At 51.6% G+C, this 26,078-nt stretch overlaps 1 protein-coding gene and 1 long non-coding RNA gene across 16 annotated transcripts in view; one reads left to right on the top strand and one right to left on the bottom strand.

Annotated features, from left to right (window-relative positions):
- Positions 1-116: 116 nt before the first annotated feature.
- LOC137201894 (uncharacterized) lies at positions 117-2,189 on the bottom strand. The gene is made up of 2 exons (XR_010932396.1): positions 1,869-2,189; positions 117-747 (listed from the first exon to the last, which is right to left on the bottom strand). It is a non-coding gene; the product is annotated as an uncharacterized lncRNA (long non-coding RNA).
- Positions 2,157-26,078, top strand: part of NCKAP5L (NCK associated protein 5 like) — a 30,546-nt gene continuing 6,624 nt past the window's right edge. The window contains exons 1-8 of one of the 15 annotated variants that reach the window (XM_067696455.1): positions 2,235-2,296; positions 3,304-3,393; positions 19,408-19,469; positions 20,577-20,705; positions 21,419-21,487; positions 21,591-21,629; positions 22,339-22,458; positions 25,334-25,447. In XM_067696455.1, the coding sequence (XP_067552556.1) occupies positions 19,434-19,469; positions 20,577-20,705; positions 21,419-21,487; positions 21,591-21,629; positions 22,339-22,458; positions 25,334-25,447 (507 nt within the window). In that variant the 5' untranslated portion in view covers positions 2,235-2,296; positions 3,304-3,393; positions 19,408-19,433. Of the gene's footprint in view, positions 2,297-3,303; positions 3,394-16,045; positions 16,804-19,407; positions 19,470-20,547; positions 20,706-21,418; positions 21,488-21,590; positions 21,630-22,338; positions 22,459-25,333; positions 25,448-26,078 lie in introns of those variants that run through there. The other 14 variants (XM_067696453.1, XM_067696456.1, XM_067696463.1 and 11 more) reach the window with 14 other exon arrangements.

The raw sequence follows: 26,078 nt of genomic DNA, 5'->3' as shown, positions 1-26,078 counted from the left end.
TGTTAGATGATTGAATGAATAGAATTAATCAGTGCTGCAGGATTACAAAGATGCCACTAGCTATAATCAAAAAATAAGGTGAGCTTTTTCAAAATGAAAACACATTCACAAAAAGCTTTGCACAAGAATATTTAGAGCAGCCTTATTCATGATAGCCCCAAACTGGAAACACCCAAATATCCATCAATTGGAGAATGGATAAACAAATTACAATATATTCATACAATGGACTATTACTCAGCAATATAAAAAATAGACTACACATGGCTGAATCTCAAAAACGTTACTAAGCTAAAGAGTATAGACACAAAAGAGTACATACTGTATGATTCCACTTATGTGAAATTCAAGAACAGACAAAACCATGGTGATAAAATTCAGGAAGTTGCAGAGGGTGGGTGTTGGTAGGTGCAGGGTAATTGACTATACAGGGGAATGAAGGAATTCTTTGGGGTGATGGTTCAGTATCTTGTTTGGGGGGTTACATAAGTGTATATATTATTGTTGAAATTTACCAAACAAAACACCCAAGATCTGTGCATTTTCTTGTATGTTAAGGATAAACCAGGCTTCCCTGGTGGCGCAGTGGTTGGGAGTCCACCTGCCGATGCAGGGGACACGGGTTCATGCCCTGGTCCGGGAAGATTCCACATGCCGGCTGGGCCCGTGAGCCATGGCCGCTGAGCCTGTGCATCTGGAGCCTGTGCTCCGCGACGGGAGAGGCCACAACAGTGAGAGACCCGCGTACTGCAAAAAAAAAAAAAAAAAAAAAAGATAAATCAATTTTAAAAATTGTTTTAAAGCAAAGGTGAGAGAGCTGGTGGGAGTAACCTCCACGACATCTTCTAGGCTCCAATAATCACTATCCTCAGGCAGTCTTCATCAAGCTACCTCTATACTCAAGAATCCAAAATGACTTTTTAAAATCGCCTGTCCTGTCAAATCCATATCCTTATTCTGATCTCCTCCATACAAAACTTCCTCCATTAACTTCTCCCACTTCCCACCCTACCAACGTTATCTGCTCACTGTCCCATGCAGATAATTTGCTCTTTCCTACGTGAATCTCCTTGTGTCCTTACTTCACCTGGATCCTATTCAAGTTCTCTCTGCCCTTCAAATCCCATTTTAAATTAAGGAGCCTCCTTCAGAGAGGCACTCTTGGTCAATTCTAGCCAATTTGAGCACTCTATGTTCCCTGAGCTTTTATGTTCATTTATTGGATAATATGGTGCTTTAATACATCCTGTGTATACCCGCAATAGAAGCAATTTTAATAAAATGGGCAGAGCCTGTGGCTAGGGATCCCTTTGTATTTCTCTGCAGAACCCCCTTGAGAACCTGCACTAAGGGGCCAGATTGTGAAGATTATATGGTATCCAGACAAGGGCAGATAATTGTTTAACCAAGGACCAATGAGAATGATATCGAAGGGAGCTCTGAGGCCCTGCTGGGGCCTAGGTGGGCTGTTTGCTTTTCCTCCTTCAAGCACGCAGTTAGTTCAGCAGGGAAGGAACTCGCCCCCACTGAGACAGCAAGTGGCTGAGAGCAAGATTGTATCCTTTTTCTGGTCAGCCTTCCCTCCTCCTTAACCAGTGAGGAAAAGGCCAACACTGCTCTGAGAGGTGCAGAGCCTGTTCCCAGCGCCCAGGTTTCCATATTGCTGGAAGGACCCGATCTGGGAGGAAGAAAAGGGAGATGGGAGCATTTAAGGCCAAGCAGGCACTCAAGCCTCTTCCCTTAGATTTACACCCAACACGTATGCAGGAAGGCAAATTACAAACACCGACGCTCACAATCACATACACACGTGCACGCCCAGCCCTACAGAAGCAGACGCGCATGCCCACGGGTCCGCGTGCACCTACTTAGTTTTCTCTGCTATAGATGCCCCCCATTCCACCCCCGCTCGGCCCAGCCCGGCTTCTCCTACCCCGGCACTGGGGAGGTTTACTGGGCCCGACCCGGCCAGGTCTGGGAAGTCTGTTTCGCTATAGGGGGGAGGGGAGGTCCTTTCCTCCAGGGCGGAAGCGGAGCGCTCGGGCCGGGCGGACCTAGCTCTCGTCCTGGGAACATCTGGAGGGGGCTGGGAGGGGCGCGTATCCAGGGTGAACGTGGATTGGCTGCGCGGGAGGGGAGGCGGGGTCTGAGCGAGGGGCGGGGCTCACTGGCCCCTTTAAAGCCTTGACATCAAGAGGCGGCCCCAACACCCCCCTTTTTCTCTGCCCCCCCCCGAGCCGCGGCCATGGACTTGGCGGATCCGGCCTGCCCTAGCCCAGCTCAACACCTGATTTCGGTGAGTTCTGGGGCCACTTGCGATTTAAAGGGCGGCGAGTGGGGGGGTCTTTAAGCCCCGGCTGGGGGTGAGAGATATGGAGGGTAAGGCTCTCGTGGCAGCCTTGGGTCGGAGAGGGCGGCGCGGCTTCCTGCTGGACCTCGCTGGCCTCCCCTCCCTCTAGCCCGCCTCACTCAAGCCGAAGGGTCCGGCCGCGACTCTGTCCACCCCCCCACCCCACCCCCTCCCGCCCCTCGCGCCATCCTCGCGCACACTCCGTGGCCCCGGAAGGGAAACTTTCCGGAGAGGCCGATGTTCCGGGGGCCGGTCTACCGCCCCCTTTGAAAGCACTGACCTTGCCCCAGCTGCGCACCCCACCCCACCCGCATCCCATCGTACGGGAGCCGCTTAGCGGTGCTGGGTTGTTGCGCGGGGGAGGCTCTCCCCAAAGCGCAGGCGCGGAGACGAGCCTCTGGCTTCTCTTCGCACTCCTTGCTGTCTCCGTGGCCTGGGGCGGTGGGGTGGGGGAGAGGTGGGGGGAGGCGGAGAGATAGGGGTCTCCCGGAACGACCCTTCAGTGGCTCTGAGGGACTGCGGGAAGGAGAAGGGTAGCTGGGTGGGCTGAACACTAAAGAGAGGCTGAGGAAGGGAGAAGGGCTGGGCAGGGAGTGAAGCCAGGACAGCTCTTGCAGGAAAGGCTCTCTGGGTCCTGGCTGCGGTGCCAGAAGAATGCAGAGAATTTATCTGTGCTCGACACTCCACTGGCCTAGGCCGACTAGGAAAGCGGCTGTCTGAACCCCAGCCCCCGTGGTCTCTCCAGCCCTGGCACTGCCCCAAGGGCACGGAGGACCCTTACCTCCCACAGGCCTGGTTTTGCAGGTGTCTCAGCGCTATCCACCAGCCTGTCCAGCTGCTACTTCTTAAATGCCTGCCTTCCTGAGTAGCCAGGGATCTTAGGCTGCCCGGTTGTCTGGCTGTAAAGGCAGTGCTTCTATGCCCTCCCTACCACTGCTCTCCCTCCCCCACAGGTCCTCCTGCTTAAGCACAGTTGTCTGCCAGAGATAGTGGTGGAAACAAATGCCTGGGACAGGTGTGGTCCTGGAGGACAGTAGCTAATGGTCAGTGTCTAATGGTTCTGTGGGTGGTACTTTGGGGAAAATGAACCTAGCCCAGTTGCCTTGTTGCAGACCCTCTCTTGCAAGATATGCCAGCTGACTCAGAGACTCCTTGTCTTTCAAGAAAGGAGACACAAAATTCACTTCTCATATTTATTGGGTTCCTGTCTTTCTAAGAACAACGTGGGGTTAGTGGGTTTCTTACCTCAGAGAAACACTTGCATCCCTGTCTAGGAAGATAATCTCCACTTCATTCAACTTTGTCTTCAGTTTATGGTCTGTGCATGAGGTGGTGTGAGCCCTCCAGCATCTCTCTCCAGCTCAGGCCTTTGGAAGAGAGTGAGAACCTGGAGAGGCAGATGGCCTGGGCTGCAGGGAAAAAAGCCCTTCTACAATAGGCAAGCAGAAACCAGTGTGTATGAGGACCAAGCTGTTATCACTGTGGACTGGGAGTCAGAAGCTCTGGTCCCTGCTCTTCATAGGTTGCTGTGTGACCTTAGCCAAGGTAGTTTGCCTCTCTGGTGCTCTTTTCCACATGTGTAAAATTCAGCAGTTGAATTAGAAAGCTCTACTATTCCTTTCCACTTTTTGACATTGTGTGGTTCCACTGATGAGTGAAATTGGAGGGGAGTAAGGTCCTCCAGCAGGGTGGCTAAGTTTGAAGAGGTAAGTTGCTTAGGAGTAGAACCTTGGGTGGAGGGACACAGACTCCCTTATCCTGCCTAAGAAAGCCACTGTGCTGCTCGCCCCTGGTGCCTTGGAGTATGAACTCCTGCTGGCTGGGGTTTGGCCCACCCATCAAGGCCTCTGGTGAGACATCCTGGCAGGCCAGTCTTTGAGCTGTGCCTTTGGGGAGGGGTTGAGAGAGGAGGAGGCAGCCAAGGGCCAGCAGGGGAAGCAGATTCCCAGGAGACAGTTTGCATCTCAGCTGTTGGGACTTGTTTTAGGATCTGGGCCAGGGAGTACAGCACACTCATCTACCCTGTTATGGGAAGAGGACAAGGAGAGCCCCACTGCTGTTGCCCATCCCACCCGTTGGCCCTATTCACCTCACCTCTGTACTCACACCCCCAGCTCCCAGGCAAGGGGTGTAAGGAATCTTCCCTACTGCCCTCGCCCAGCCAGCCTCCCAGACCCTGCCACGCCAGCCAGGCAGCAGCAGGGAGAGACTGCCACAATCCCACCTTTCCCAGACTCCTTCTTCCATCCTGGGGGGTAGAGCTTTCTCAGGAGTCAGACTCTCCAGGCTGGGACTTGCTCTCTAGCCCAAGAACCAAAGACCTTCACGTTCTTCTTGTTTGTTTTCATCCTTGGTCTCCCAGGTGCTGAGGGAGATGTTAAAGGAGAGGTGGTGGTTAAAAAGGCCGTGGGATCGGTTGAATGTGGAGCACATTCTCCTGCATTGCTTTTCCCTCTGCTAGCTCCCCAGGAGCCCTCTTCCCTGGGCCCTGCTGCCCATGAGAGTGAAGCTACAGCAGGAGGTATTTAGGTTAGACCCCAAGGAAACCTTCCTCACTGCTAGAAACCCCTGGGATGGAGAATGGAAGCTCCCAGGAAGGTCAGTTTCCCAGAAAGTGGTTAACAGTGGAGTCCCTGTCAGAGTGAAGGATGTGGCTGTTGCTAGGCAGAGGCTGCCGTTTCCTCTTGGGGTGTGGCTCTGAGGCCAGCCAGCCAGAGGCCCCGTTAGAAGCAGGAGGAGAAAGGACTCTTGCCTGATAGCAAAAGAGGGGTCCCTGGCTCCATCAGCCTTGGGTCACCAAAAGCGCGTCTCTCAGAACAAATGCCGCTTCTGCCCCTGCTTCCCCGGCTCCTCCCCTAATTCACCACCACTACCACTGTCTGCTTTGACAATCCTCACCCAAACCTGGCAGACTCCTCTAGCCCCAGTCTGGCTGCACTAATGGACTGATTGGATTTTCTATACTTGGAGTTTGGGATTTCTGATTGAACATGCAAATTTATGTAAATCAATCTGGGATCTGCCACTATGTCAAAACAACATAGAGTCACAGGCTGGAAGGAATCCTAGAGACAGTCTAGTCCAATGCCCTCATGTTAAAAATGGGGAAACTGAAAAAAAAGGTGGGGAGTACACTGAAGTCTAGAGGGGGAAGTGATGTGTACAATGATGAGTGTCAGAGGCAGTGCTCCTGACTCTGGTCTAATGTTTTATGTTGTACCATTCTGCCTTAATTTCTTGTGCATGAGGGGGCCTGGCCAGATTTAAGGCAGAGAGGGCAGTTCTTGAACCTGATATTGTGGAGAGCTAAGCCCTTGGGGTCAGAGTGTTATCTCAGGGTCCCCCATGGGCTCTGGTCAGCTCTCTTAACATGCTGAAGAAAAACAACTTCAAATCCCTTAGAATAACACCCTTAATATTTTTCCCCAGGCCCTACCCTGGAGGGTTGGAAGACAAGGTCTTTGGTTGCTCCCTGGCTTGGCACTTATGGTTCCCCAGAGCTGAGGTTGTGTCTGTTCCCAGCATCTCTCACAGTACCAAGCACGTAGTAGGCTGCAGGTGGATCTGCACAAGCAGTGCCTCCATCTTTACACTTCATCCACATTCAGGTGTGTGCTGCTTCCCTCCACGGCCACAGTGGGAAAAGATATTTGGTCTTCTGTGACCACCCTCCCCTCCTCTCCTGGAGGAGGCACAGACCAGCTGAGCCTCCTCTGCCGGTTTCTAAAGCAGTGACCGACTAGGCAGGCCTTGCTGTAGAAAAGATCTCATTATTTTGAGGTCAGTGCCAAAGGTGGGTGGGGGCTGCTGAGATGGGCTTGGGTCCCAAAGAAGCAGTCTCCCCACTTGACGTGATTTTGATCTGATCTACCCACCTGGCTGCCAGGTGCCTCTTGCTCCCACTTCATGGACTGCGCCTGTCACGTGGGGCTATTTGGAGAGCTGCGCCCTCCCTTAGCCTGTAGTGCCTGTGCACGTTGCAGAGGTGGCGGAGGTGCTCAAAGCAGCTGTTGGCCTGCTTTACAGTGCTTTGGGAGAGGAGTGTTTTGGCTCAAGATCGGAACCCTGGACTCCCTGCCAAGGCTTCCACCAGGCCCTGGCAGCCTGGGGAGGGGGCTTGGGGCACATATGTGGGGTCTTCCTCACCTTCACCCCAAACCCAGGTCTGGCTGACTCTGAAAGAAGCGCCCTTGTCTTCAGCACCTTCCCAAAGCACGACAGATATGGAGCTCTAGTTCCTCACTGCCCAGTGGCCCTCGGCACCTATATCCTTAGCTCCGTGTGAGCCACATCTTTCTCCCTGGGCCTCAGTTTCCCAGTCTGTGCTGATAGATTAATAAGACATCATCACTGGGGTGTGGCACCTGCTTGCTAATTAACGTTTTCCCTACTCTGGGAGTCACACAGATGAAAGAGGCCTGAGGAGGCCAGGTTGTTATTAAGGTGAATTATCATTGCTGCTCTTCCTGATTTCTAAAACTCCAGCAGCTGCTGAGAAGAGCCCAGTCAGGCACAGCTCCCTGAACCTTATGCTGGTCCTTAAGCTCTGGGAGTTCTCCAGGACTCGCTAAGCTTTAAAAAAAAAAAAAGTATAGGTATTTTAAAAGGAGAGACGCCTCATTCTGCTGCTCGTGCTGTTGCCTGCAAGACTTGAGTGGTGAGTGCTGCTTGGGGTGTTGGTCTGCAGTTCTCACTATAATGCAGGGCTTGAAATTGTCCCTCCCTGAAGACCCTCTGGGTAGGAGAATGATGAGGTCTTTGCTGGAGGGGAATGTGAGAGGCCCTGGAATTCCTGGGATGTGGCCGTGGGGTTCTCAGCAGCTGCTGTTCCAGGGGCTGATTTATTTCACTCCCAGCTGGCTTGATGTGAGGGCTGTAACTGGCCCTTTTGTGTGAGGATCTGTTGAGACATCCCCAGAACCTGCCCGCGGAAGCCCCAGGCACTTCAGGAGTCCTTTACCCTACCTTACCGCTACCTGTCCCAAACCTTCCCCTTGCTCAAGCTCCCACCTCTGCCTCTGCCCTTGGCCAGACCTTACCCCCTTCCCAGGAGTAAGAATGAACCCAGCTCTTATCCAGGCGGAAGTAGCCCTGACTAACTTTTTTTTTTTGAGATATATTTATTTTACTTTTTTGGCTGCATTGGGTCTTTGTTGCTGCATGCGGGCTTTCTCTAGTTGCAGCGACTGAGGGCCACTCTTCATTGTGGTGCACAGGCTTCTCATTGCGATGGTGGCTTCTCTTGTTGCGGAGCAGAGGCTGTAGGCGCGTGGGCTCAGTAGTTGTGGCTCGCAGGCTCTAGAGTGCAGGCTCAGTAGTTGTGGCGCACGGGCTTAGTTGCTCCGTGGCATGTGGGATCTTCCCAGACCAGGGATCGAACCTGTGTCCCCTGCATTGGCACGTGGGTTCTTAACCACTGTGCCACCAGGGAAGTCCCCTAACTTCTGAATAGTTTGTTGCTACGAATGCCCACCACAGCGGGGGCTGGGGGGGCCTCTCCCCTACGTCGGGGAGAGATTGCTGAGAAGAAAGAGAGTGAAGAAACTGGTGTTCCTTGGCCAGACCCCACACTCATCTGTCTAGACCTCCTCACCCCTCCCTTGTCCTGGGGCCTGGTCCTTACTTCCTAAGGTGGGAAGAAGAGAGTAGATGGCCCCATCTGGGGGGGCTTTAGAAGTCACCTGGTCAAGTGGTTATTCCTTCTATTTTTTTTTGTTTTATATTCTTTTATTTTTTCACTAGATTTTTTTTTACATAGTCCAAAGATCAAAATGATACAAAAAGGCATACATTGAGAAATCTTACTCCCCCCTCCACCCCTTCTCCCTCCATAGATAATCACTTATTAATTTCTTACATATCCCTAGTTTTTTAATACAAAAATAAACACAAGTATATATTCTTTCCCCCCCCCCGCTTGCCCAAAAGATAGCAAATAGAATATACTGTCTTCATCTGTCACCAGTTGGCAGTATCTGTGTGTACAGAGATTTCTTCTGCCGCCATGTCAGGACTCTGGTTTCTGACCTTCACCACCCACCTCAGGGTCCCCCAGTCGACCCCAGGCCAGGAGCAGGGTTCATTTACCTTCATATACCAAACTTCATTCGGATGCCAAAACCAAGGAATTCTCAAGCTATGGCCAGCTCTTACTAAGTACTAGGTGTGGTGCCAGGCTCTGGGGATACAGTGGTGATCCCAGAAGTCCATGTTAATCAAATAATTAAACAGTTATAAAGTTACAGCTGTGATGGAGGCTGCAAAAAAAGGACAAGTACTGTGAGACCAGATAATCAGAGGCCCTCCCCACCTTGGCGTGTGAGGGATGTGCGTGTGTTAGGGGCAGGCACATGACACATCACAGAGCTGGGGCAGGAATCTGGGGCCAGGCCTGCAGAAATGGTACCACGTGACCTGGGAAGCTGGGTTTCTCAACTTGACTTCAGTGGTGTCTCTTCTCCCCACTACCCCAGTCTGTGGGATGTCCTGGACCCCTTGAGTTTTACTGTGTCCAAGACAAGAGGCCCCCTTCTCTGCCAGATGGTGCTGAAAATGCCTACTCCCCTGCCTCCATCCCATTGCCTTCTGTTTCCCCAGCTCTGGGCCTGTGGGCTCCTGAAGCTAGAGCCTTCCTTTCCACTGCAGGCTGAAGGGAAGTTGGGGGGTGTTTGCTTCTCACTTCCTCTGTAGACGGCACCTCACTTCCTGTCCCCGGGGCTAGAAGAAGGCTAAAGCTCTTGGTTTTGCTGTCCCTTCCTCTCTACCCGCTTTGCTTTCCTGGGAAGCCTGTGGGGCCCATAGGAGGAAGGCAGCATCAAATCCCAGGGCTTCTCCCTAAAGGCCCTGCTGGGCTCCTCACCCCCACATCCCCCACCCCACACAAGGGGATCTCTTTTCTCAGATGCAGTCCATTTCCAGACGTGATCTCATCCTTCTCTTCTATGCCCTCTGGGAAGAGAGGAGTCAGAGAGGGAGGTCACCCCATTTGACAGATGAGAAAACTGAGTCGGGGGTTTCTAGGCTTCACCTAGGGGCATGCAGTATGGCTGAGCCAGACTGGAATCAAGGAAGCCTGACTCCCATTTATGGGCACAAACGAGGAGAGCCTAGTCGGAATTGTGGGTGAACCAGAGCTACTTTCTCCTCCCCGAGCAGAGCTGGCAGCTTAAGAGGTCACCTATGGGCTCTGGCCAAATGGCACCCACTGAGCCAACAGTAAAGCTGCCTGGACAGGAAGACACTTGGTTGGCCAGAGCCCGTTCCCTTTGAAGAAAGAGGCCAGGATATGAAGCCTGGGGGAGTGAGTACTAGGGACTGAGCATGGGGGGCTGGCTGAGTATATGCCCAGCTCTTTGGGGCCTGCAGGTGCAGCCTGAGAGCCAATAGGCTGTGCAGCCTCCCAGGCCCTTTTTCTCTTGGATCGGAGAGCAGATAGCTGAAGTTCCAGTTGTCAGCTCTGGTATTGTCTCCAGGAGCCTCTCTGCCTCTGTTCCTCCTGTGGGACCCAGCATATGTCTCCGGTTACACCCAGGATGTTGAAAAGATGCTGATTCTCCTGTTCGGTCAGGAGATAGGAGATGAGTTGGTAACTGGCATGGGCCAGGGGACCAAGAAACACTCACCTTCAAATGCCCTTCAGCCCAGCTGCACTGAGTCATTCTGTTTCCATACACACCCAGAGATGTCTGCCTCCTGCTGCCTAGAATGACCCCCTTCCCTTTTCCTTGTAGCTAAACCCTATCTGTCTATAAAGGCTGAGTTCCCTAGATGCTCAAATTCTGAAAAACTGTTCCAGCTTAATATTTCTCTCCTGATTTTTAAAGTTCTCCAAAGACTTCTCTTGTGGAACCTCCTTCACAGTACAGCTATTTACCTACATGTCTTACATCCCCTACTAGTCTGAAAGCTCCAAGAAGTCTGAAAAGAACTGACCCATCTCTCAATTGCCTCCCAATACCCAGCACTGTACCTCCCACTGAGTGATCTGCCCAGAATATTTGCAGAATGAATAGATTAGTCCCTTTGCCAGAGGGCATCACTGAGACCTGGGAGAAGGTTGAGAGCTTGGAAAAGGTCATATCAATGTTCGGGACAAATCTGAAAATGTCCTTGTTTACTTCTCAGTGTGGCTTGTCATATGGACCTTCAGAGCCACTTGGGTTGGGGGCTGTCACTGGGGATCTTTAAGGGAACCTGATGAGTCCACTGTACCTTCTCACCTGTCCTGTCTTTCTGGTCTTTTTCTGTCTGTAATGAAAGGAGATCACCAAGTTCAGGACCTCGTTGGCAGGAGCAGTGCCCTGGCAGGAAGTAGGGGTGGGGGAAAGGAAATATGAGCAGGGCCCCTCCTCAGGGAGCTCCCCTTCTAACAGCATGGAAGTTGCCCCTTCTCTCAGGGAGTACTAGAGAACAGGACGCATTACAGTTTGAAATACTGATCCTGCAGGAGGCACTTGAAGAAGAGAGATCAACATGGGCCACGTCAGTCCAGGACAGCTTTTCAGAAGATTGTTGCTCTGCGGCCAGCCCAGGGTAGGGCTTCCAGGGCCATGTTGAGGGCTTTCATCTGTCCCCAAAGCAGTAGGAGGTCATGGGAAGATTTGAAGCAGGAAGGACGCAATCAGATTTACAGTTTTAGAAAGAAGATTGCTCTGCTAGAGCTCCCTTGGAAAAGAGATTGTGGCAGGGAAAATACAAGATCAGCCTGGAACATCTTCTCGTGCCAGAAACTAAGCAAATGTTAAAAAATAAGTAAACGGTTTTTTTTAATGGAGGCATGTTGAAAGGACACAGGAGCCAACCTGAAAGCATGGCCGAAGCTGGAATTTAAGCAGTAAAATAAGTGGTGATGATAATATTGGATTAAAATCCAAAGAATAAAATAATGCCCGCGAGTCCATACTCATACAAATATGTAATTAAGTAAATAAATGGGAGTGAAGAGACAGCTTTTTCTTACAGAAAACTTCCAATTAATAAATTACAAGGAATGAGGGAAATTGAAAATTATTGTTAGGGCACCATAGTAATTGCTGCAAGCAAGATCCACTGATGAATCCTAAAATGAGGGGGTGAAAATTTAAGCAGAAACAGGATTTTGCATGGTCACAAAGTATTGCCCTCCCCCCAAATATTTATTATTAACAAAAGAAAAAGTATGTTTTCATTTTACTGTACAGAAACCCACTAGTAGACGCCACCTAACCAAGTGATCAAGGTTAACATCACCAGTAATAAGATATCTCAGCATCATGTATACACACCCCCTGATAGAATGCACTGAGAAGGGCACATCACCTCTGTGATATTCTTTCCCAAAATCCATAACCTCAATCTCATTGGAGAAAACATCAAACAAACTCATATTAGGAAATATTCTCCAAAGTACTGACCAGTTACCTTCCAAAGTGTCAAGGTCATAAAAGACAAAGACTGGGAATCCCCTGGCGGTCCAGTGGTTAGGACTCCGTGCTTTAACCACAGAGGGCTTGGGTTCGATCCCTGGTCGGGGAACTAAGATCCTGCAAGCCGCTTGGAGCGGCCAAAACAAACAAAGACTGAGGAACTGTCATGGATCACAGGAGACTAAGGAGTCATGGTGACTAAGTACAATGTGGGATCCTGGATCGGATCTTGGGATAGAATACCAGTGGAAAGGACATCAGTGGAAAAACTGGTTAAGATCCAAATAAAGTCTATGGATTGTTTTTTTAAAAAATATTTATTTATTTATTTTGGCTGCACCAGGTCTTATTTGCGGCATGCGGGATTTTTAGTTGCGGCATGTGGACTTCTTAGTTGTGGCATGTGAACTCTTAGTTGCAGCATGCATGTGGGATCTAGTTCCCTGACCAGGGATTGAACCCGGGCCCCCTGCATTGGGAGTGTGGAGTCTTACCCACTGGACCACGTGTGGGTTTTTTTTTAATTGTTTTGCTAATGAATGATGTAGAACAGTGAGAGCATGCTGCTATGTCTGTTTGTTTGTTTTTTAAGGTATACACACATACACTCACAAATAACTAACACAGAAGAAGAGGTGGAAGATAGCTGCAGAGAGTGGTAGACAAGGGAAACGTTGTCCAGGAGGAAGTGGTCACTATCAAGACAGAAAAGACAACCACAGAATAGGAGAAAACATTTGCAAATCATATATCTGGTAAGGGACCTGTGTTCAGAATATATAAAGAATTCTTACAACTCGACAGTAAAAAGACACATATCCCAACTAAACAATGGGCAAAGGGATCTGAATAGACTTGTCTCCAGGGAAGATATACAAATTGCCAATAAGCCAATGAAAAGATGTTCAACATCGTCAATCGGAGGAATATAAATCAAAACCATAAAAATCACTTCAGGACTTCCCTGGTGGCGCAGTGGTTAAGAATCCACCTGCCAATGCAGGGGACACGGGTTCGAGCTCTGGTCCAGGAAGATCCCACATGCTGCGGAGCAACTGAACCCGTGTGCCACAACTGCTGAGCCTGCGCTCTAGTTTCCATGCTCCACAACAAGAGAAGCCACCGCAATGAGAAGCCTGCACGCTGCAACAAAGAGTAGCCCCCACTCGCCACAACTAGAGAAAGCCCGTGCACAACAACAAAGACCCAACACAGCCAAAAAAAAAAAAAAAATCACTTCACATTTACTAAGGTGACTTAGAATCAGAAAATCAGACAATAACAAGTGGTGAGGATGTGGAGAAATTGCAGCCCTCACATATTGTTGATGGAACTCGGGCTTGGGTTCGATCCCTGGTCGGGGAAAATGGTGCATCCACTTCGGGAAACAGTTTGGCAGTTCCTCAAAAAGTTAAACCTAAAGTCACCATACAACCCAGCAATCCCACTGCTGGGTGTATACCCAAGAGGAAATGAAAACATCCATCCAGACAATTTGTACACTGGTGTGTACACTGCTTAGAGCAGCGTTATGCATAATAGCCAAAAAGTGGAAACAGTTCAAATGTCCATCAATAGCTGAATGGATAAACAAATTGTGGCACAGCCATACGATGGAATATTATGTGGCCATAAAAAGGAATGTAGTACTGATGCACATGCTTCAACAGAGATGAACCTTGGAAACATTACGCAGAGTGAAAGAAGCCAGTCACAGAAGACCACCTATTGTATGATTCCATTCATATGAAATGTCCAGAATGGGGAAATCTATAGAGACAGAAAATAGATTAGTGGTTGCCTTGGTTTGGGTGTGAGGGGCTGGTAGCTAAGGAGTAATGAAAATGTTCTAAAATTGACGATGGCCATGATTGTATATATCGGTGAATATACTACAAACCACTGAATTGTACACTTTAAATGGGTGAGTTGTGTGGGAGTTGAACTATGTCTCAAAGCTTTAAAAAACATAGTCCAGCAGGAAGTGCCACCAGAGGCATTTGTGCTTGAGAAGGCAATGGGGACTGAAAAACATTGTAAGATTTAGCATTGTGGTAGCTACTGCTGAAGTTGGACCACGTTGAGGAAGGAGTGAGAAGTGAGGATGGCTTTTTTTTGAGAAGTTTGGCTGTGAAAGGCAAAAGAGGGCAGTATCTGGAGAGATGTCAGGGGGAAATTATTTTTAAGATGAAAGGTACCTGAGAAGTTGTAAAGGTAGATGGGAAAGATCCCTTCAGGAAGTAGACCCTGAAGACATAAATGGGGAGGGTCTGGGGTAGGAACGACTGGCCTTGCCTGGGAAAAGGGCAGCCCCTCCGCTGTAACAGGAGGAGAGAAGGAAGTACAAAGGACTCCGATGGGGCTGGGACTGTGGTGGTGGGAGGTTTGAGGGGTTTCCCCTCTGCTGGCTTCAATCCGCTGGGGAAGCGAGGGGAGGTGGTAGACCAGAAGTTTGAGGCGATTGGAGAGGGTGTGAGTCATTGCAGAGAATGAGAGTGCAACTCTAAGCCTTGGTAAGAGTGCCAGCAGGACTGCCCATGTGGCTGAGATGGCCTTCCTTTGGTGAAGAGAGAGTGAGAAATAGCGGGAGCAAAAGCCTGGGGACAGGAGTGTTAAGTCCTGTCCTTCCCTTCCCTACTCTAGACTGGAAAGAAGCATTGACCTCGAATGCTCAAGTCAAGGAATCCCAGGGATCTTCTAACTTCACTGTCCAGTATAGTTGCCACCAGCTGCATATGGCTATTTAAATTTAAAATTCAGCTCCTCAGTTGGACTAGCCACATTTCAAATGCTCAGTAGCCATGTGTGGCTGGTGGCTGCCATATTGAACAGCATGGAATAAACATTTTCATCGTCACAGAAAGGTCTACTGGACCACACTGTTCTAAGAAAAGTGATTCTTTTCAAACTGCTGAGTCTAAGGACCCCTCTACAATATAAAAATTGAAGACCTCAAAGAGCTTTTATTCATATAGATTGTACCTACTGACATTTACTGTCATACAAATTGGAACTGAGAGTTTTAAACATTTATTTAATTCATTCAAAAGTAACAATAAACCCATGTTAACATATTTTATGAAAAATAATCATATATTTTCCAAAACAAAAAATAGTGAAAAGAATGGCATTGTTCTTCATTTTTGCAAATCTGTCATGTCTGACTTAATAGAAGGCAGCTGGATTCTCATATCGGCTTCTGTATTCAATCTGTTGTGTTATCACATATCACGTAGTCTCTGGAAAATGCCACTATGTACTCAAGAGAGAATGAGAGTTAAAAAGGTAAATAATGTCTTAGTCATATTGTGAAAATAGTTTTGACCCTGTAGATTCCTTGAAAGGGCCTCGGGGTCCCTGGACCACACTTTGAGAACCACTGTTCTAGAACAACCTCCACTTGGCATGAAGGAACTTATCCTTGAGAAACTGAGTGATTTGCCTAAAGTCACACAGCAAATAAATTGCATTGTTGGGACTGTAAGCCTTCTGCCTTCTGGTCTGAGGCTTTTTCCAGTACCCTTGGCCGGGCTGGGATGGGCCTGCTGGGCTTTTGGGAGTGGGGCCTGAGCTTCTTGGCTGCAGAACCCCTGGTGTGTGCCCCCATTGTGTCTGTCCGTGCCCCTTCCCTCTCCCCACCCGCAGCAGTTGCTTTTATTGTTGGGTTATGCTGTGAACAGGGAACGTTGAGGATCTGGGGGAGGAGAGAGAAAGGGTATTGAAATCTATAAGCCTTTTGAGCTTGTAACACTGCTGCCCTTCCTCCTGCCCTGCCTAGAAAGGCAGGGGACTGTCCTACTGTCAGTTTGAAAGAACCTATACCATGGTCTGGAGGTTCTTGGAGTGCCTGTGAAGAGGAAGTTGGAGGAGGGGTGCAGTGGGCCCCTTCCCCATGGACACTTGCCTCTCAGAAGGGCTATTGTGTCTTGGGGCCAGTTGTCTGGAGGAGGAAAGGAAATTCTTGTCTGCCTCTTTCCCTGAGTGGGGAGGAGACCAGTTGGAATACTTAGGGCTAAAAGATGCTTTAGGCCAGATTAAGGTGGCCACTTTCAGGCTAGGAATGCCCTGGGGCCTCAGTCCTCATTTTCCTCCCCACACCCCAGGGCAGCGCAAGGGCTGATCTTGTCTGGAAGGGAGCGTTTGCTGTGGGTGAAGAAGTTGCTGTTTACAAGTAGACTTTTGGGTGTGCCTGGGATTTCAGAAAGCAGCTGGGGGATGGGGGGAGCAGAGGGGAAATGGTTGTGTTACGGATGATTCTGTTATTAAAGTGAGCTCCATCTCTGCCTTCCCACAGCTGCCCACCCCTCCCCCACCTCCTGGCCCCTTGCTTTTTTCCCTAGAGGACTCCCGGGGGGAACAGCTGGTGAGCGAGGGGCTCATCAGGGCCCAAAGGCCTTGGCTAAGGGCCAGGGTAAGGGAGCCTGGAGGACAGGCTTGCTGCCATCTCTCTGGCCCCTTCCTCCCAGGCCTGGACTCTGAGTTTAGGGAGGGGTCTTGCTGGTGCCCTGGCTGGAGAGGGGGTGGGAGCTGCAGACTCTACTCCTTTGATCTGGCTGACTGAAAGGCCAGGACAGTCCCATCTTTTGGGGCTGGGGGGCCTTACATGACTGACTAGGCTGAAGAGATAGTGGTCACCCAGATTCACTCAGGGATGGGGCTGCACCCACCTCATCCCCGGGTTAGCCAGAAACCCCCTGAGCAGCTGTTCCCTCCTTGTCTCTGAAGGAGGGCCAGAGAGGCTCTGCTCTTCCTCCCTTCCTCCCCCTCCCTCCCCTCAGCACTGAGGTCACCTCCCTCTGAATCAGGCTTTTGCGGGGGCGGGGTTGCCCGCTGGCAGTTCTGGCGGGAGAAGCCTCCCATTCAAGCTCGAGCTCCCACCCACTGCAGCTCCATCCCTACCCATCCTGGCCAGCACCATGTGTTCCAGACCCACATCCACCATCTGGGATATGGTGTGGGACCACCAGAGGAATGCCTGAAACCAGGGCCATCCTGAAAAACCCAAGCCAGGGCTGTTCCTGGGCCCCAGGTGGGCTGAGCACAGAAGCTGTGAGTAGCAGTTGTGGGGCCTGAGGGAGGATGACGGTGCTCGGCCCTGGGGAGGTGGGTCCCACTGACCCTGCAGGGACAGCCACTGGGGAACCGACCTGAGTTTTTTTTGTTTTTTTTGTTTTTGTTTTTTCTCATGAGATTTGGGTCGAAAACCCAGACTCTGAAGGGCCAAATTCCTAATTGGGCTCAGATTGGGAGCTAGAGGTGGTATTATCTCTCTCGATCTTAATGTTCCCTAGAGGAGGGTAAAGATGCAGGAAGTTTTCTTTTCACCATAGAAATCTTGAGCTCAAACTCACCCTGCTCACAGCGTGCGTGCGTTGTCTCCCCAGCGCCAAGTTTAAATGCAGGCCTCTTCCGAGTGACTCAGCAACCCAGGCTGACAGCTTCCTGCCTGCCCTCTGCTTGTGGCCCTGCAGACACAGAGAAAACCCGTCGCCCTGAGTTGGCTGGACCACTTTGGCAGAGGGCAGAAAACTTCTCCCCAAGGTGGGGCTGAGTCACAGCCTGCCTTCAGCCGACATTTCCGGAGCCTCTCCCAGGCCCTGCTCAGGATACGGAGACCGACCCCCATGACCAAGTTGTTGCACTTAGGGGGCTTGTCCCTTGGAGGGTCTCCCCTAGGTCACAGTGGGACTCAGGCCTCCCTGCCCTGGGATCCCCAGGGGCTCAGATCAGGAGTGGCAGTCGTTGGCTTTGTGGGTGTGTTGGGTCCCTGCCCTCCTCAACACGCAAAGCCACATATACCTACTGCACAGCCAGCCCTCGCAGTCTGGGCCTCATGCCTAAGCTGGATGCTTTTTTATTTTTATTTTATTTTATTTTTTTTAGAATAAGATACCCTCCTAAACCACCTTCACCCTTAGTTTGGTTTTTGTTGTGTGAAGAAAACAAAGGCTCGAGGTTTCTACTGTTTTATCTTTCCCTTTTCTGGCCTCCAGACACTGCCCTGTTCATCCTACTCCCCTCCTTCATCCCCCTGTTTGTTTTTTTTTTAAACTTCCCACCCCAGCCCCTCTACTCCTGGAGGTGTCCACTGGGGAACTAAGTGGTGAGGGGGCTGAGGGGACACTGGTGATCTGTGGGGACAGGCCTCTCCTAGAGCAGTGGGAGCCTCTGCCTGGCAAGAGGATGGTGGCCCAGAGATGGGTGATGTGGGGTGGCCTGGAACTGGTCCAATGGTGGAGGTAACCCGAGGCCTTTTTTGGTTTTAACCTCTATTTGTGTATGTGGGAAGGAGGATTTTTCCTGAATTTTTTTCGTTTCTTTCGAGGCCTGTCCATTTCTAAATATATCATGCATGATAATGTTGCGAGCAAAATGAAGTTATACTTGATACATTTTTATGACGTTAAAATAACAAAGGACTTTAGATTGTGGCAGAGTGTTAAAAAATACGCATTACACAGTTTTTCCTTTTATTCTGGTTTTCAGAAGCCCCCTTCCCATTATTGTGCACACATGCTTGTTCTCTCTCCCTCCCCCATCCCACCCAGAAAGGAGCATTCTCCCTTTCTGCTGTTACCCTTTCTCTTTCTAGGGTATCAGGCAGAGAAGAATGAGGACTGGGCTGGCCCTGCAGCTGGAGGGCTGGCAGGGACGGGGTTGAAGAGGAGGAGGCCCCTGAGGGCAGGGCAGAGGGGCAGCACCTCACATCTTTGGGAGACCCTCCTGCTCAGATCCCCTGGGTGACAGGCCTGGGACTCAGAGTCCACTTGCAAGTGAACCGCTGAAGTAGCAGTGGGCTCCAAAACGTGAAAAGCCTCCATTTATTGAGTCCATGCAAGACACTCTACATATCTCACTTCATGCTCCAACAACCCTTTGGACTAAGTATTCTTATCCCCATTTTACAGGTGAGGAACAGATTTTGCAGAGTCAGATTCTAACCCAGATCTCTCTAGCTGCAAAGCTCTGAGAGCACCGGGACTAACTACACAGAGCACACAGTACAACGTGTGTGTAGAGAGGTTGCATAGGAAGGGGGGACCCAGGCCCATCCACTGTGCTTTGTGAACCTGCCATATGATGTGGGCAGCATCCTTTGCCTCTGGAGCCTGCTTCAGACCAGGCTGGCACCCCTGCCTTGCCCTCCTTTTACGAGGTCAGTAGGAGAATCAGATGCGATTGATGATGCATGAGAAAGCGCCAGCACACAGGATGCACTCTGGGTATGTGGTGTAGCTTCCTGTGCCTCAGTTTCCTCATCTCACATATAGGTGTTGATAATAGCACTTAATTCCCTTTGTGGTTATGAGGATTAGAGAAGAATTTTGGAAGGCCTGTGTGGCTGTTCATTCCCCTCTGGCTGAGAGCTGGGGATGTTTGCACTGGCTTTTTCCTCTGCCTGGAATGCTTTTCCCATTCCAGGGTTTCATCCAGCCTTCATTCAGGTCTCTGCCTTGCTGTCACCTCCACAGCCTTCTTGGAACCTGGTGTCTGTTCATTGGTTTATCTGGTATTACCTGCCTCCCCCAATAGAATGGGATCCTCATAAAGGCAGGGCTTTCTCTGGCTTGTTTATCCCTATGGCCCGGGATGCCAGGCCGCAGGAACCCAATAAATGCATGGCTGACGTCGTCTCCCTCTGTGTCTCCACAGGCAAGGTGACCATTCTGGCTGCTTGCATGAGTGTGCCAGCCTGGGTGAGAAGGCAGAGACAGGTGAGAGGCTGTGGAGCCTGTGCGTGCTGGTGGTGGGGACTGGAGGAGGAGGGCTGGGGTGGGAGAGGCAGCCCCTGTGCCCCACGGGGGGGAAGAGCATTCAGATGCCTGATCACTGCCGAGGGCTCCTCTCTTTCTTGGTCCCAAAGTGCTAAAGCCCCTTTTGTGGGAGCTGCAGTGGGTCAGGGAGGCAAGTAGCTGGTGGTAGACTGGGGGCCTCCCGCCTTTTATGTTAGGAAGGGTTTCCCATCTACTGGAAATTTCTGCAATATTTGTGTAGAGGAAGGAAATGAGTACTTTCCTCTAGCTGAGAAATTGAAACTCAAATGGAAGGTGAGGACTAATCAGGTAAAGCCAGTCACTATGGCAACAGTTTGGGGGCGGGGGGGCGGGGATCACATAATGTGATACAGGTCAGAACCCTGGCTCTGTGTGCTCAGGCAATGACACACTAGTCTGTACAGCTGTCAATCTGTCTCTTATATGCCACGTATCACACCAAGAAGTGTGAGTGTGGACAGTGAAGTGAAGACAGTGACCCTGCCCTCGCAGAGTCTTGGGGGACAGTCACAGAGCCGTGCGGGAGCAGTACCTGACCCGGCCTTGGAGTGGGGGCCCTGGAGAATGAATAGGAAGGAGCTGGCCAAGCAGTAGGGGGGTAGGTGTCAAGAGACCCCTGTGGAGGGCCCAGCATGCACAGAGGCTGGTCCCCCGGGGCCTCGCTGCAAGCAGGGAGTCTTGGAGGCCTGCAGGCCACCTCCCACTCTGCCCGAGAGGATACCGGGCGCCAGTCTGAGGCCAGCGTCAGCGGAGAATTCAGGTTTCTTGGCTCCTGGCCAGTGTCTGTGTGACCTGTGAGAGGGCGAGAGCAATTATGGGTTTTATAAAACAATGGTCTGTTCTTGAGATGGGAAGAGTGTGTCTATGTATCTGTCCCGTGAGCAGGAATCTTAGCCTGACCCTGAGTTGTTACAGTGTCCGTGGCACGGGGGTCACACTGATCCAAACTCCGAGAATACTGACAAGTTTCATCTCTGTCCTCCTCCGCCTCCGCTCATCTCCCCATGCCCTGGAGTAGCCTGCGGGGCTTCTCTCACTTGTCCCCAGGGCCTGATGTCGGAGGCCATGGACCAGCCGGCTGGGAGCCCTGGAAACCCGAAGCCAGGAGAGGGTGGTGAGGGCAGCATGGAGCCGGGCACCTGCCAGGAGCTCCTGCACCGGCTGCGGGAGCTGGAGGTGGGGCACGGGGCGGCGGGGGGCAGCTGTGCTGGCCAGAGCCCTGGGGAGCTTGGGTGGGTTCTGGGGTGCGGGGGGCCTTCCTCTTCAACCTGCTTTGCCAGGCTGGAGCAGAGCTGAACGTTTCTTTAGCAGAGCCCCTCTGAGAACCCCTTTCCTTGCTCTTTGCTCTGCAGCCTGCGTGCCAGTGCAGGACAAGAGGCGTGCGCAAGGGGGGGCCATCCTAACCCCCAGAATGTCTCCCTTCTTTACCCCTCTTCTCCCCTTTCATGCCCCTGCTCTAGGAAAGGGGTGGCCGCAGAGGCCACAGAAAGGTCTCAGGAGTTGAGGGACAAAGACATGGATCCTTAAACTAGGCCTTTTACTACATGCCTAAGACCCTGCCCTCCTCCCTCCAGGCTCCTCTGCCCTCTCCCCAGGGAAATAAGGGTTACTTTTGGCACCTCCCACCTTCGGTCCTCCTGGTTGCTCTGTCTCCCCAGCCCCTGCAGCCTCACTGACTGAAGTTGGGGTAACAAAAGACCAGCCATCTCAGCTCTGCCTTCTTCAGGCCCTGGGTCTGCAGGCCTCCCCCTGGCAGAATCAGACCAGAGCCAAGAGCTGGGGCAGGGGTAGAGCTAGTAGGCTCCTTGCCTCCCCTTCCCCAAGAGGGACTTGCCCGGGGGAAGAATGATCCCTTAGCTTCCTATTTGCCCTCCTCTTCCTTCCTGCAGGCAGAGAACTCGGCACTGGCCCAGGCCAATGAAAACCAGCGGGAGACCTACGAGCGCTGTCTGGACGAGGTCTGTGGAACTGATGCTCCCCACAGGGCGGATAGCTTGTCGATTCCAGGCAGAGGCTGGGTTGGCTGACAGCTCTTCCTCAGCTCTGCCTTTCTGTCCCCAGGTTGCCAACCATGTGGTGCAGGCGCTGCTGAACCAAAAGGTAAAAGGCCACAAGAGACTTTCTCACCCTCTGCCCTGAGCCCAGATGCCCTGGGAGGAGGCCCTGGGTACAGCAGGGGAGGGCCTTCCTGTGGACCCCTGTACCTGTTTAGATAGGGAATAGAGGAGGGTGGAAATGGCGTCTTGGCCCTCCAGTGAAGTCCCCTTTCTCTGTCTTGGACAGTCCATACTTGGCTAGGTAAGGCCAAGTCTCTGAGCTATGGTAACTTTGATTTGGGCTTGAATCCTTCTGTTATCCTGGCCCCAGCTAGTTTCTCCAGGTTTCGATGGCCCTGATAGCAATGTTGATGTTGTAAGCATAAGGTGACATCTAAATATTTACTCAAGTAGTGTGGGTAATTTCTTGACATGTGGGCCACTGACCCCCAGGTCTTCCTCTGCCTTATATGGGCCCTTCTTTGACGTGTGCTTTCTAAGAGGCAGGGGATTGCCTCCAGGATTGTGAAAGTTGCCAAAGGGAACGGAATTACCTCTGACCAGGGGTGGTAAACGTTAGAAAATTTACCATCCCCAGAAGATGTGATAGCCGTAAACATAGGCAGGGTCAGCTCCCTCAAAGAAGGAGGTTGCAAGAGAAGGGCATGCCCAGCAGGAGTGCCCGCTGCTCTGATGAAGGCGACTGTGCTCATATCACTCTCCCTCTCCCCACCATCCTCTCTTTGTCTTCCTCCACCTCCTGGGGGTGGCAGGACCTGCGGGAGGAGTGCATCAAGCTGAAGAAGAGGGTATTTGACCTGGAACGGCAGAACCAGATGCTGAGCGCCCTGTTTCAGCAGAAACTTCAGCTCACAGCAGGCTCCCTCCCTCAGGTGGGCACAAGAGATTCTCCTTCCTTCCTCACATCTCGGCTTCCTGCCTCCCCCCAGCCCTGTCAATATCATCACCCTCTCTTCTCCCAGACACCTACAGAAGTAGGCCGTCAGCCACTGCCCTCCATTCTGGGGGCTGTGGCCATCCAGGGCAGGCCGACCTAGCCTGATAGATCTGAGCCTTAGATGAGGGAGAAACTTCGTGAGTTCCCTTAAGCTTGGCTCTCCCCCACCTCCCAGGTGCTCCCCGCCCAGCTGGACGGTATCCCTTCTTGTTGACAGAAAAGATCCTTGCTTCCTCCTCCTTCAGATGGGTGGAGGCTGAAAATGCCATTATTTCGAGCTCCCAAGGGGCCGCTTTGGCCACTGCGTTGCCTTCTTCTTGGCCAGGGGCAGGGGTGGGGCCAGGTGTAAGGCAATGCTTGGTGTCACAGAGAGGTCAGGAAAGGCACTTCACCTGGGTGGCTCTGCATGCCTAGCTGCATGTGCTCACCCACTGACCCGAGAAGCAGGAGCCTACTGGGAATAAGTCCTGGGCTCAGTTAAGATGTCACTTGGGGTCCACTCTGTCAGGAAGCCCCAAGGATGGGGTGAGACCTGGGTGGGTCAGGAGCGGCTCCAGGTACCTGAGGTGAACGGTGGGGTTCTTAGGTCAACCAGCACACCGCCAACCCACCCCAACCTTGACAAGAAGAGAAACGCCTTGTGTGTATGTCTGAATTTGTGTGTCTGTGATGCAAACCAGGCAGCTCTTGGCCCCCAGATCCTGAGCAGGATGCCCTCAGCTCTCTGGGAAACCTGACCCCTGGCAGAGAAAGCGTCCCACCACCATGGCCTTTCCGCAGCCCCTGTCTCACCAGGCCGGTGCAGACCTGGGTGAATCAGCGGCAGTGACTCTGCAGCTCCCCCTGCCTTGGGTCTGTCCCTACTGTAGGGTTGACCCAGGAATCCCCAGAGACCTGACCCACACCAGCCAAGCTTACCCTGTTGTCCATACCCTTCTCAGTGACTGATGATAACAGAGGTGAAGATCATCCTGAAATCATTTGTTTTTTACTTAAATGAATTCTGGGATTTGAATTGGGAATTTTTTAATGAATTTTGGGGTTTGGGACCATAGATTGATCTTCCCCAGAAGTAACATGACATAATGGAAAGAGCACGAACCTTGGCCTCAGATAAACTTGGATTGGGTCCCTAACTTATCTAATTCTTAGCTGTGCGACCTTGGGTAAATTATTTAACCACACAAACCACAGGTTTTTTCCCTTATAAATGGGGATAAAAATACCTCTATTGCAGGTTGTTGTGAGGATTAAATGAGATAATATCTAGTGCTTGGCCCGTAGTAGATAGTCAATGACTGGTGGCTAGTTGTCATTATTAATGTTATTTCCAAGTTGTGCTTCGCTAGGATGGAGGCTCCATTGAGCAAATGCTAATTAAGCTCTTACTGTGAGCAGTGCCTTTGCCAACAGATATGGAATTGGACAGAGCTGTGGCCTGTGCAGAGCGAACGTAACTGCTGAGAGCTGGGGCTGCTGGACACTAAGGCAGGGCTACAGAGTGTGACACTGCTGACCAAGAGCCCAAGGGGCAGAGAGGCCATCAGAGATGGGCTGGGGAGGGTTCCTTGAAGGAGGTGACGTCAGACCTGGGCCCTGATGGATGGGAGATTTTAAAAGACTGCAGTAGGGGTCTGGGAGAAGGGGTTCCCTGTGGAAGGAACAGAGCAGGGAATCCTAGGGAGCCGAGAGTTGTCTAGCTGGACTTGAGCAAAGGATGTGTAAAGAGTGAGTGAGAGAGAGCTGGGGATGGTGTCAGGGAAGGACCAGCAGGCCGGGCCGGAATGCCGGCAGAGGGCTTCAGACTTGTCTCTGGAGGCAGTGGGCAGGCAGAGGAGGCTATGAGTACAGAGACGCTTTAGACAAAGAAGAAAAAGATGCTTTAGGCTGCCTGGTACACAGGAGATTAAAAAGCCACCCAGCCAGGTCAGAGAGACTGAAATGCTGAGCAGGCTAGAGGTGTGAGGATCGTGGGCCGCAGGAGAGGCTGCAGCTGGCCAGGCTGGAGGGGAGGCAGAGACACCGCAGAGACAGGATTTAACAGCCATGGAGAATGAGACGGGGAGAGTTAAAGCTGACTTGTATCTAGTCGACATGCCTAGCAGAAGGGGAATGAGAGAGAAGTGATCCATGATTAAGTACTACTTTTGTGGGAATTCCCTGGCGGTCCAGTGGTTAGGACTCCACTCTTCCACTGCAGGGGGCGTAGGATTGATCCCTGGTTGGGGAACTAAGATCCCACATGCCGTGTGGTGCAGCCAAAAACAGTACTACTTTTGTAATCCTCAGAGCAGAGATTTCACATGAGGCCATTCAGGGGAGACAGAAGTGATAACTCCCACCGTCTCTTTTCCAGGACCCAGTAACAAATGCCTCTTCCCTTAGTCTCAGCCAACCCCGTGGATGCTGGGTCACAGGTAGTCAGAACAAGAAGGGGCCTCGAGGCTCACCCTCTCTGTGATCAGGGAGGAGGCCCCTCAGAAAAGCAGAGGGTCCTGGAGGCTCGCTGGACACCTGGGTTAGGCCTGCCACTGCCTGCTGGCCCAGGGGCACTCCTCTTTCTCCAGATCTCCCTACCCTGTCCCACCTCCCGGCCACCTGGGCTTGCACGTCTTCAATCTACCTGTGCTGTGGTCTCCCGAGGCTCCTCTGACCAAGTGGTGAGAGCCACACCTTGGGCCGGGAGATGTCACCCAAGGAACAGACTTGGAAGAATGTTTCCCTGCCCCTGGATGGGAAGCCATAGCTTCCTGTGGGAGTAGGGACCTGGGACGGACAGCACCTGTGCTAACCTCGCCTCTCCCCTGCAGATCCCACTCGTCCCACTCCAGCTGCCTTCGGAGCCACCAGCCTCTCCCTCCCTGAGCTCCGCTGAGGGACCGTCCACCTCGCTGCCTCTGGGGCGCTGTGCTGGGCAGAGAGAGGTAGGAGCGCTGGGCACTGTGGTCTGTGGCTCCGCTGGCTCCGGGCTCATCAGCCGGTGCTCCACGGCTGTTTCCTAATGAGTCCCAGGGGAAGGGCTGCTTCCGGGCACAGATTCTTGTCCAGGCTGGGTGTGAGCCCTCAGCTGTCTGCCTCGTACCAAGAAAAACAGATCCCCACCCCCAGCCACTGGTCTCGTGAGCAGAGGCGTTATAGTACAGCAGTGAGCCTCACAGTTAATACTTCCTGAGCTCTTAGTCTGTGCCAGGCACTGTGCTGGACACCTGGATCTCATTTTTTTTTGGTAATTTTTGGCATAAATTTATAATCATACACATATTTACTTATCCCAGTCCAGAACTATTACTCATTCATTCTTTTGCATATCTGGTTTCATTCATCTTATTTTGTGAGATTAAACATAATCACCATCCTATTTTACAGGTGATACAATGAAGCTTAGATTAAATAACTTGCTGAAAGTCATATAACTAGTTAAGCAGTGGACCTGGGTCTTGAACCCCTACAATCTGGCTCTAGAGCCCATGTAGTTAACCACTGTACCAGATTAGACGGGGCCTAAGAAGGGGCCCGGGAGAAGCAGGAAAGGGTTTGCAATGGAGTCATTCCCAG

The sequence above is a fragment of the Pseudorca crassidens genome, chromosome 11, assembly GCF_039906515.1.
Source record: "Pseudorca crassidens isolate mPseCra1 chromosome 11, mPseCra1.hap1, whole genome shotgun sequence".
NCBI lineage: Eukaryota > Metazoa > Chordata > Mammalia > Artiodactyla > Delphinidae > Pseudorca > Pseudorca crassidens.
This window is presented reverse-complemented; position numbering and strand designations above follow the sequence as displayed.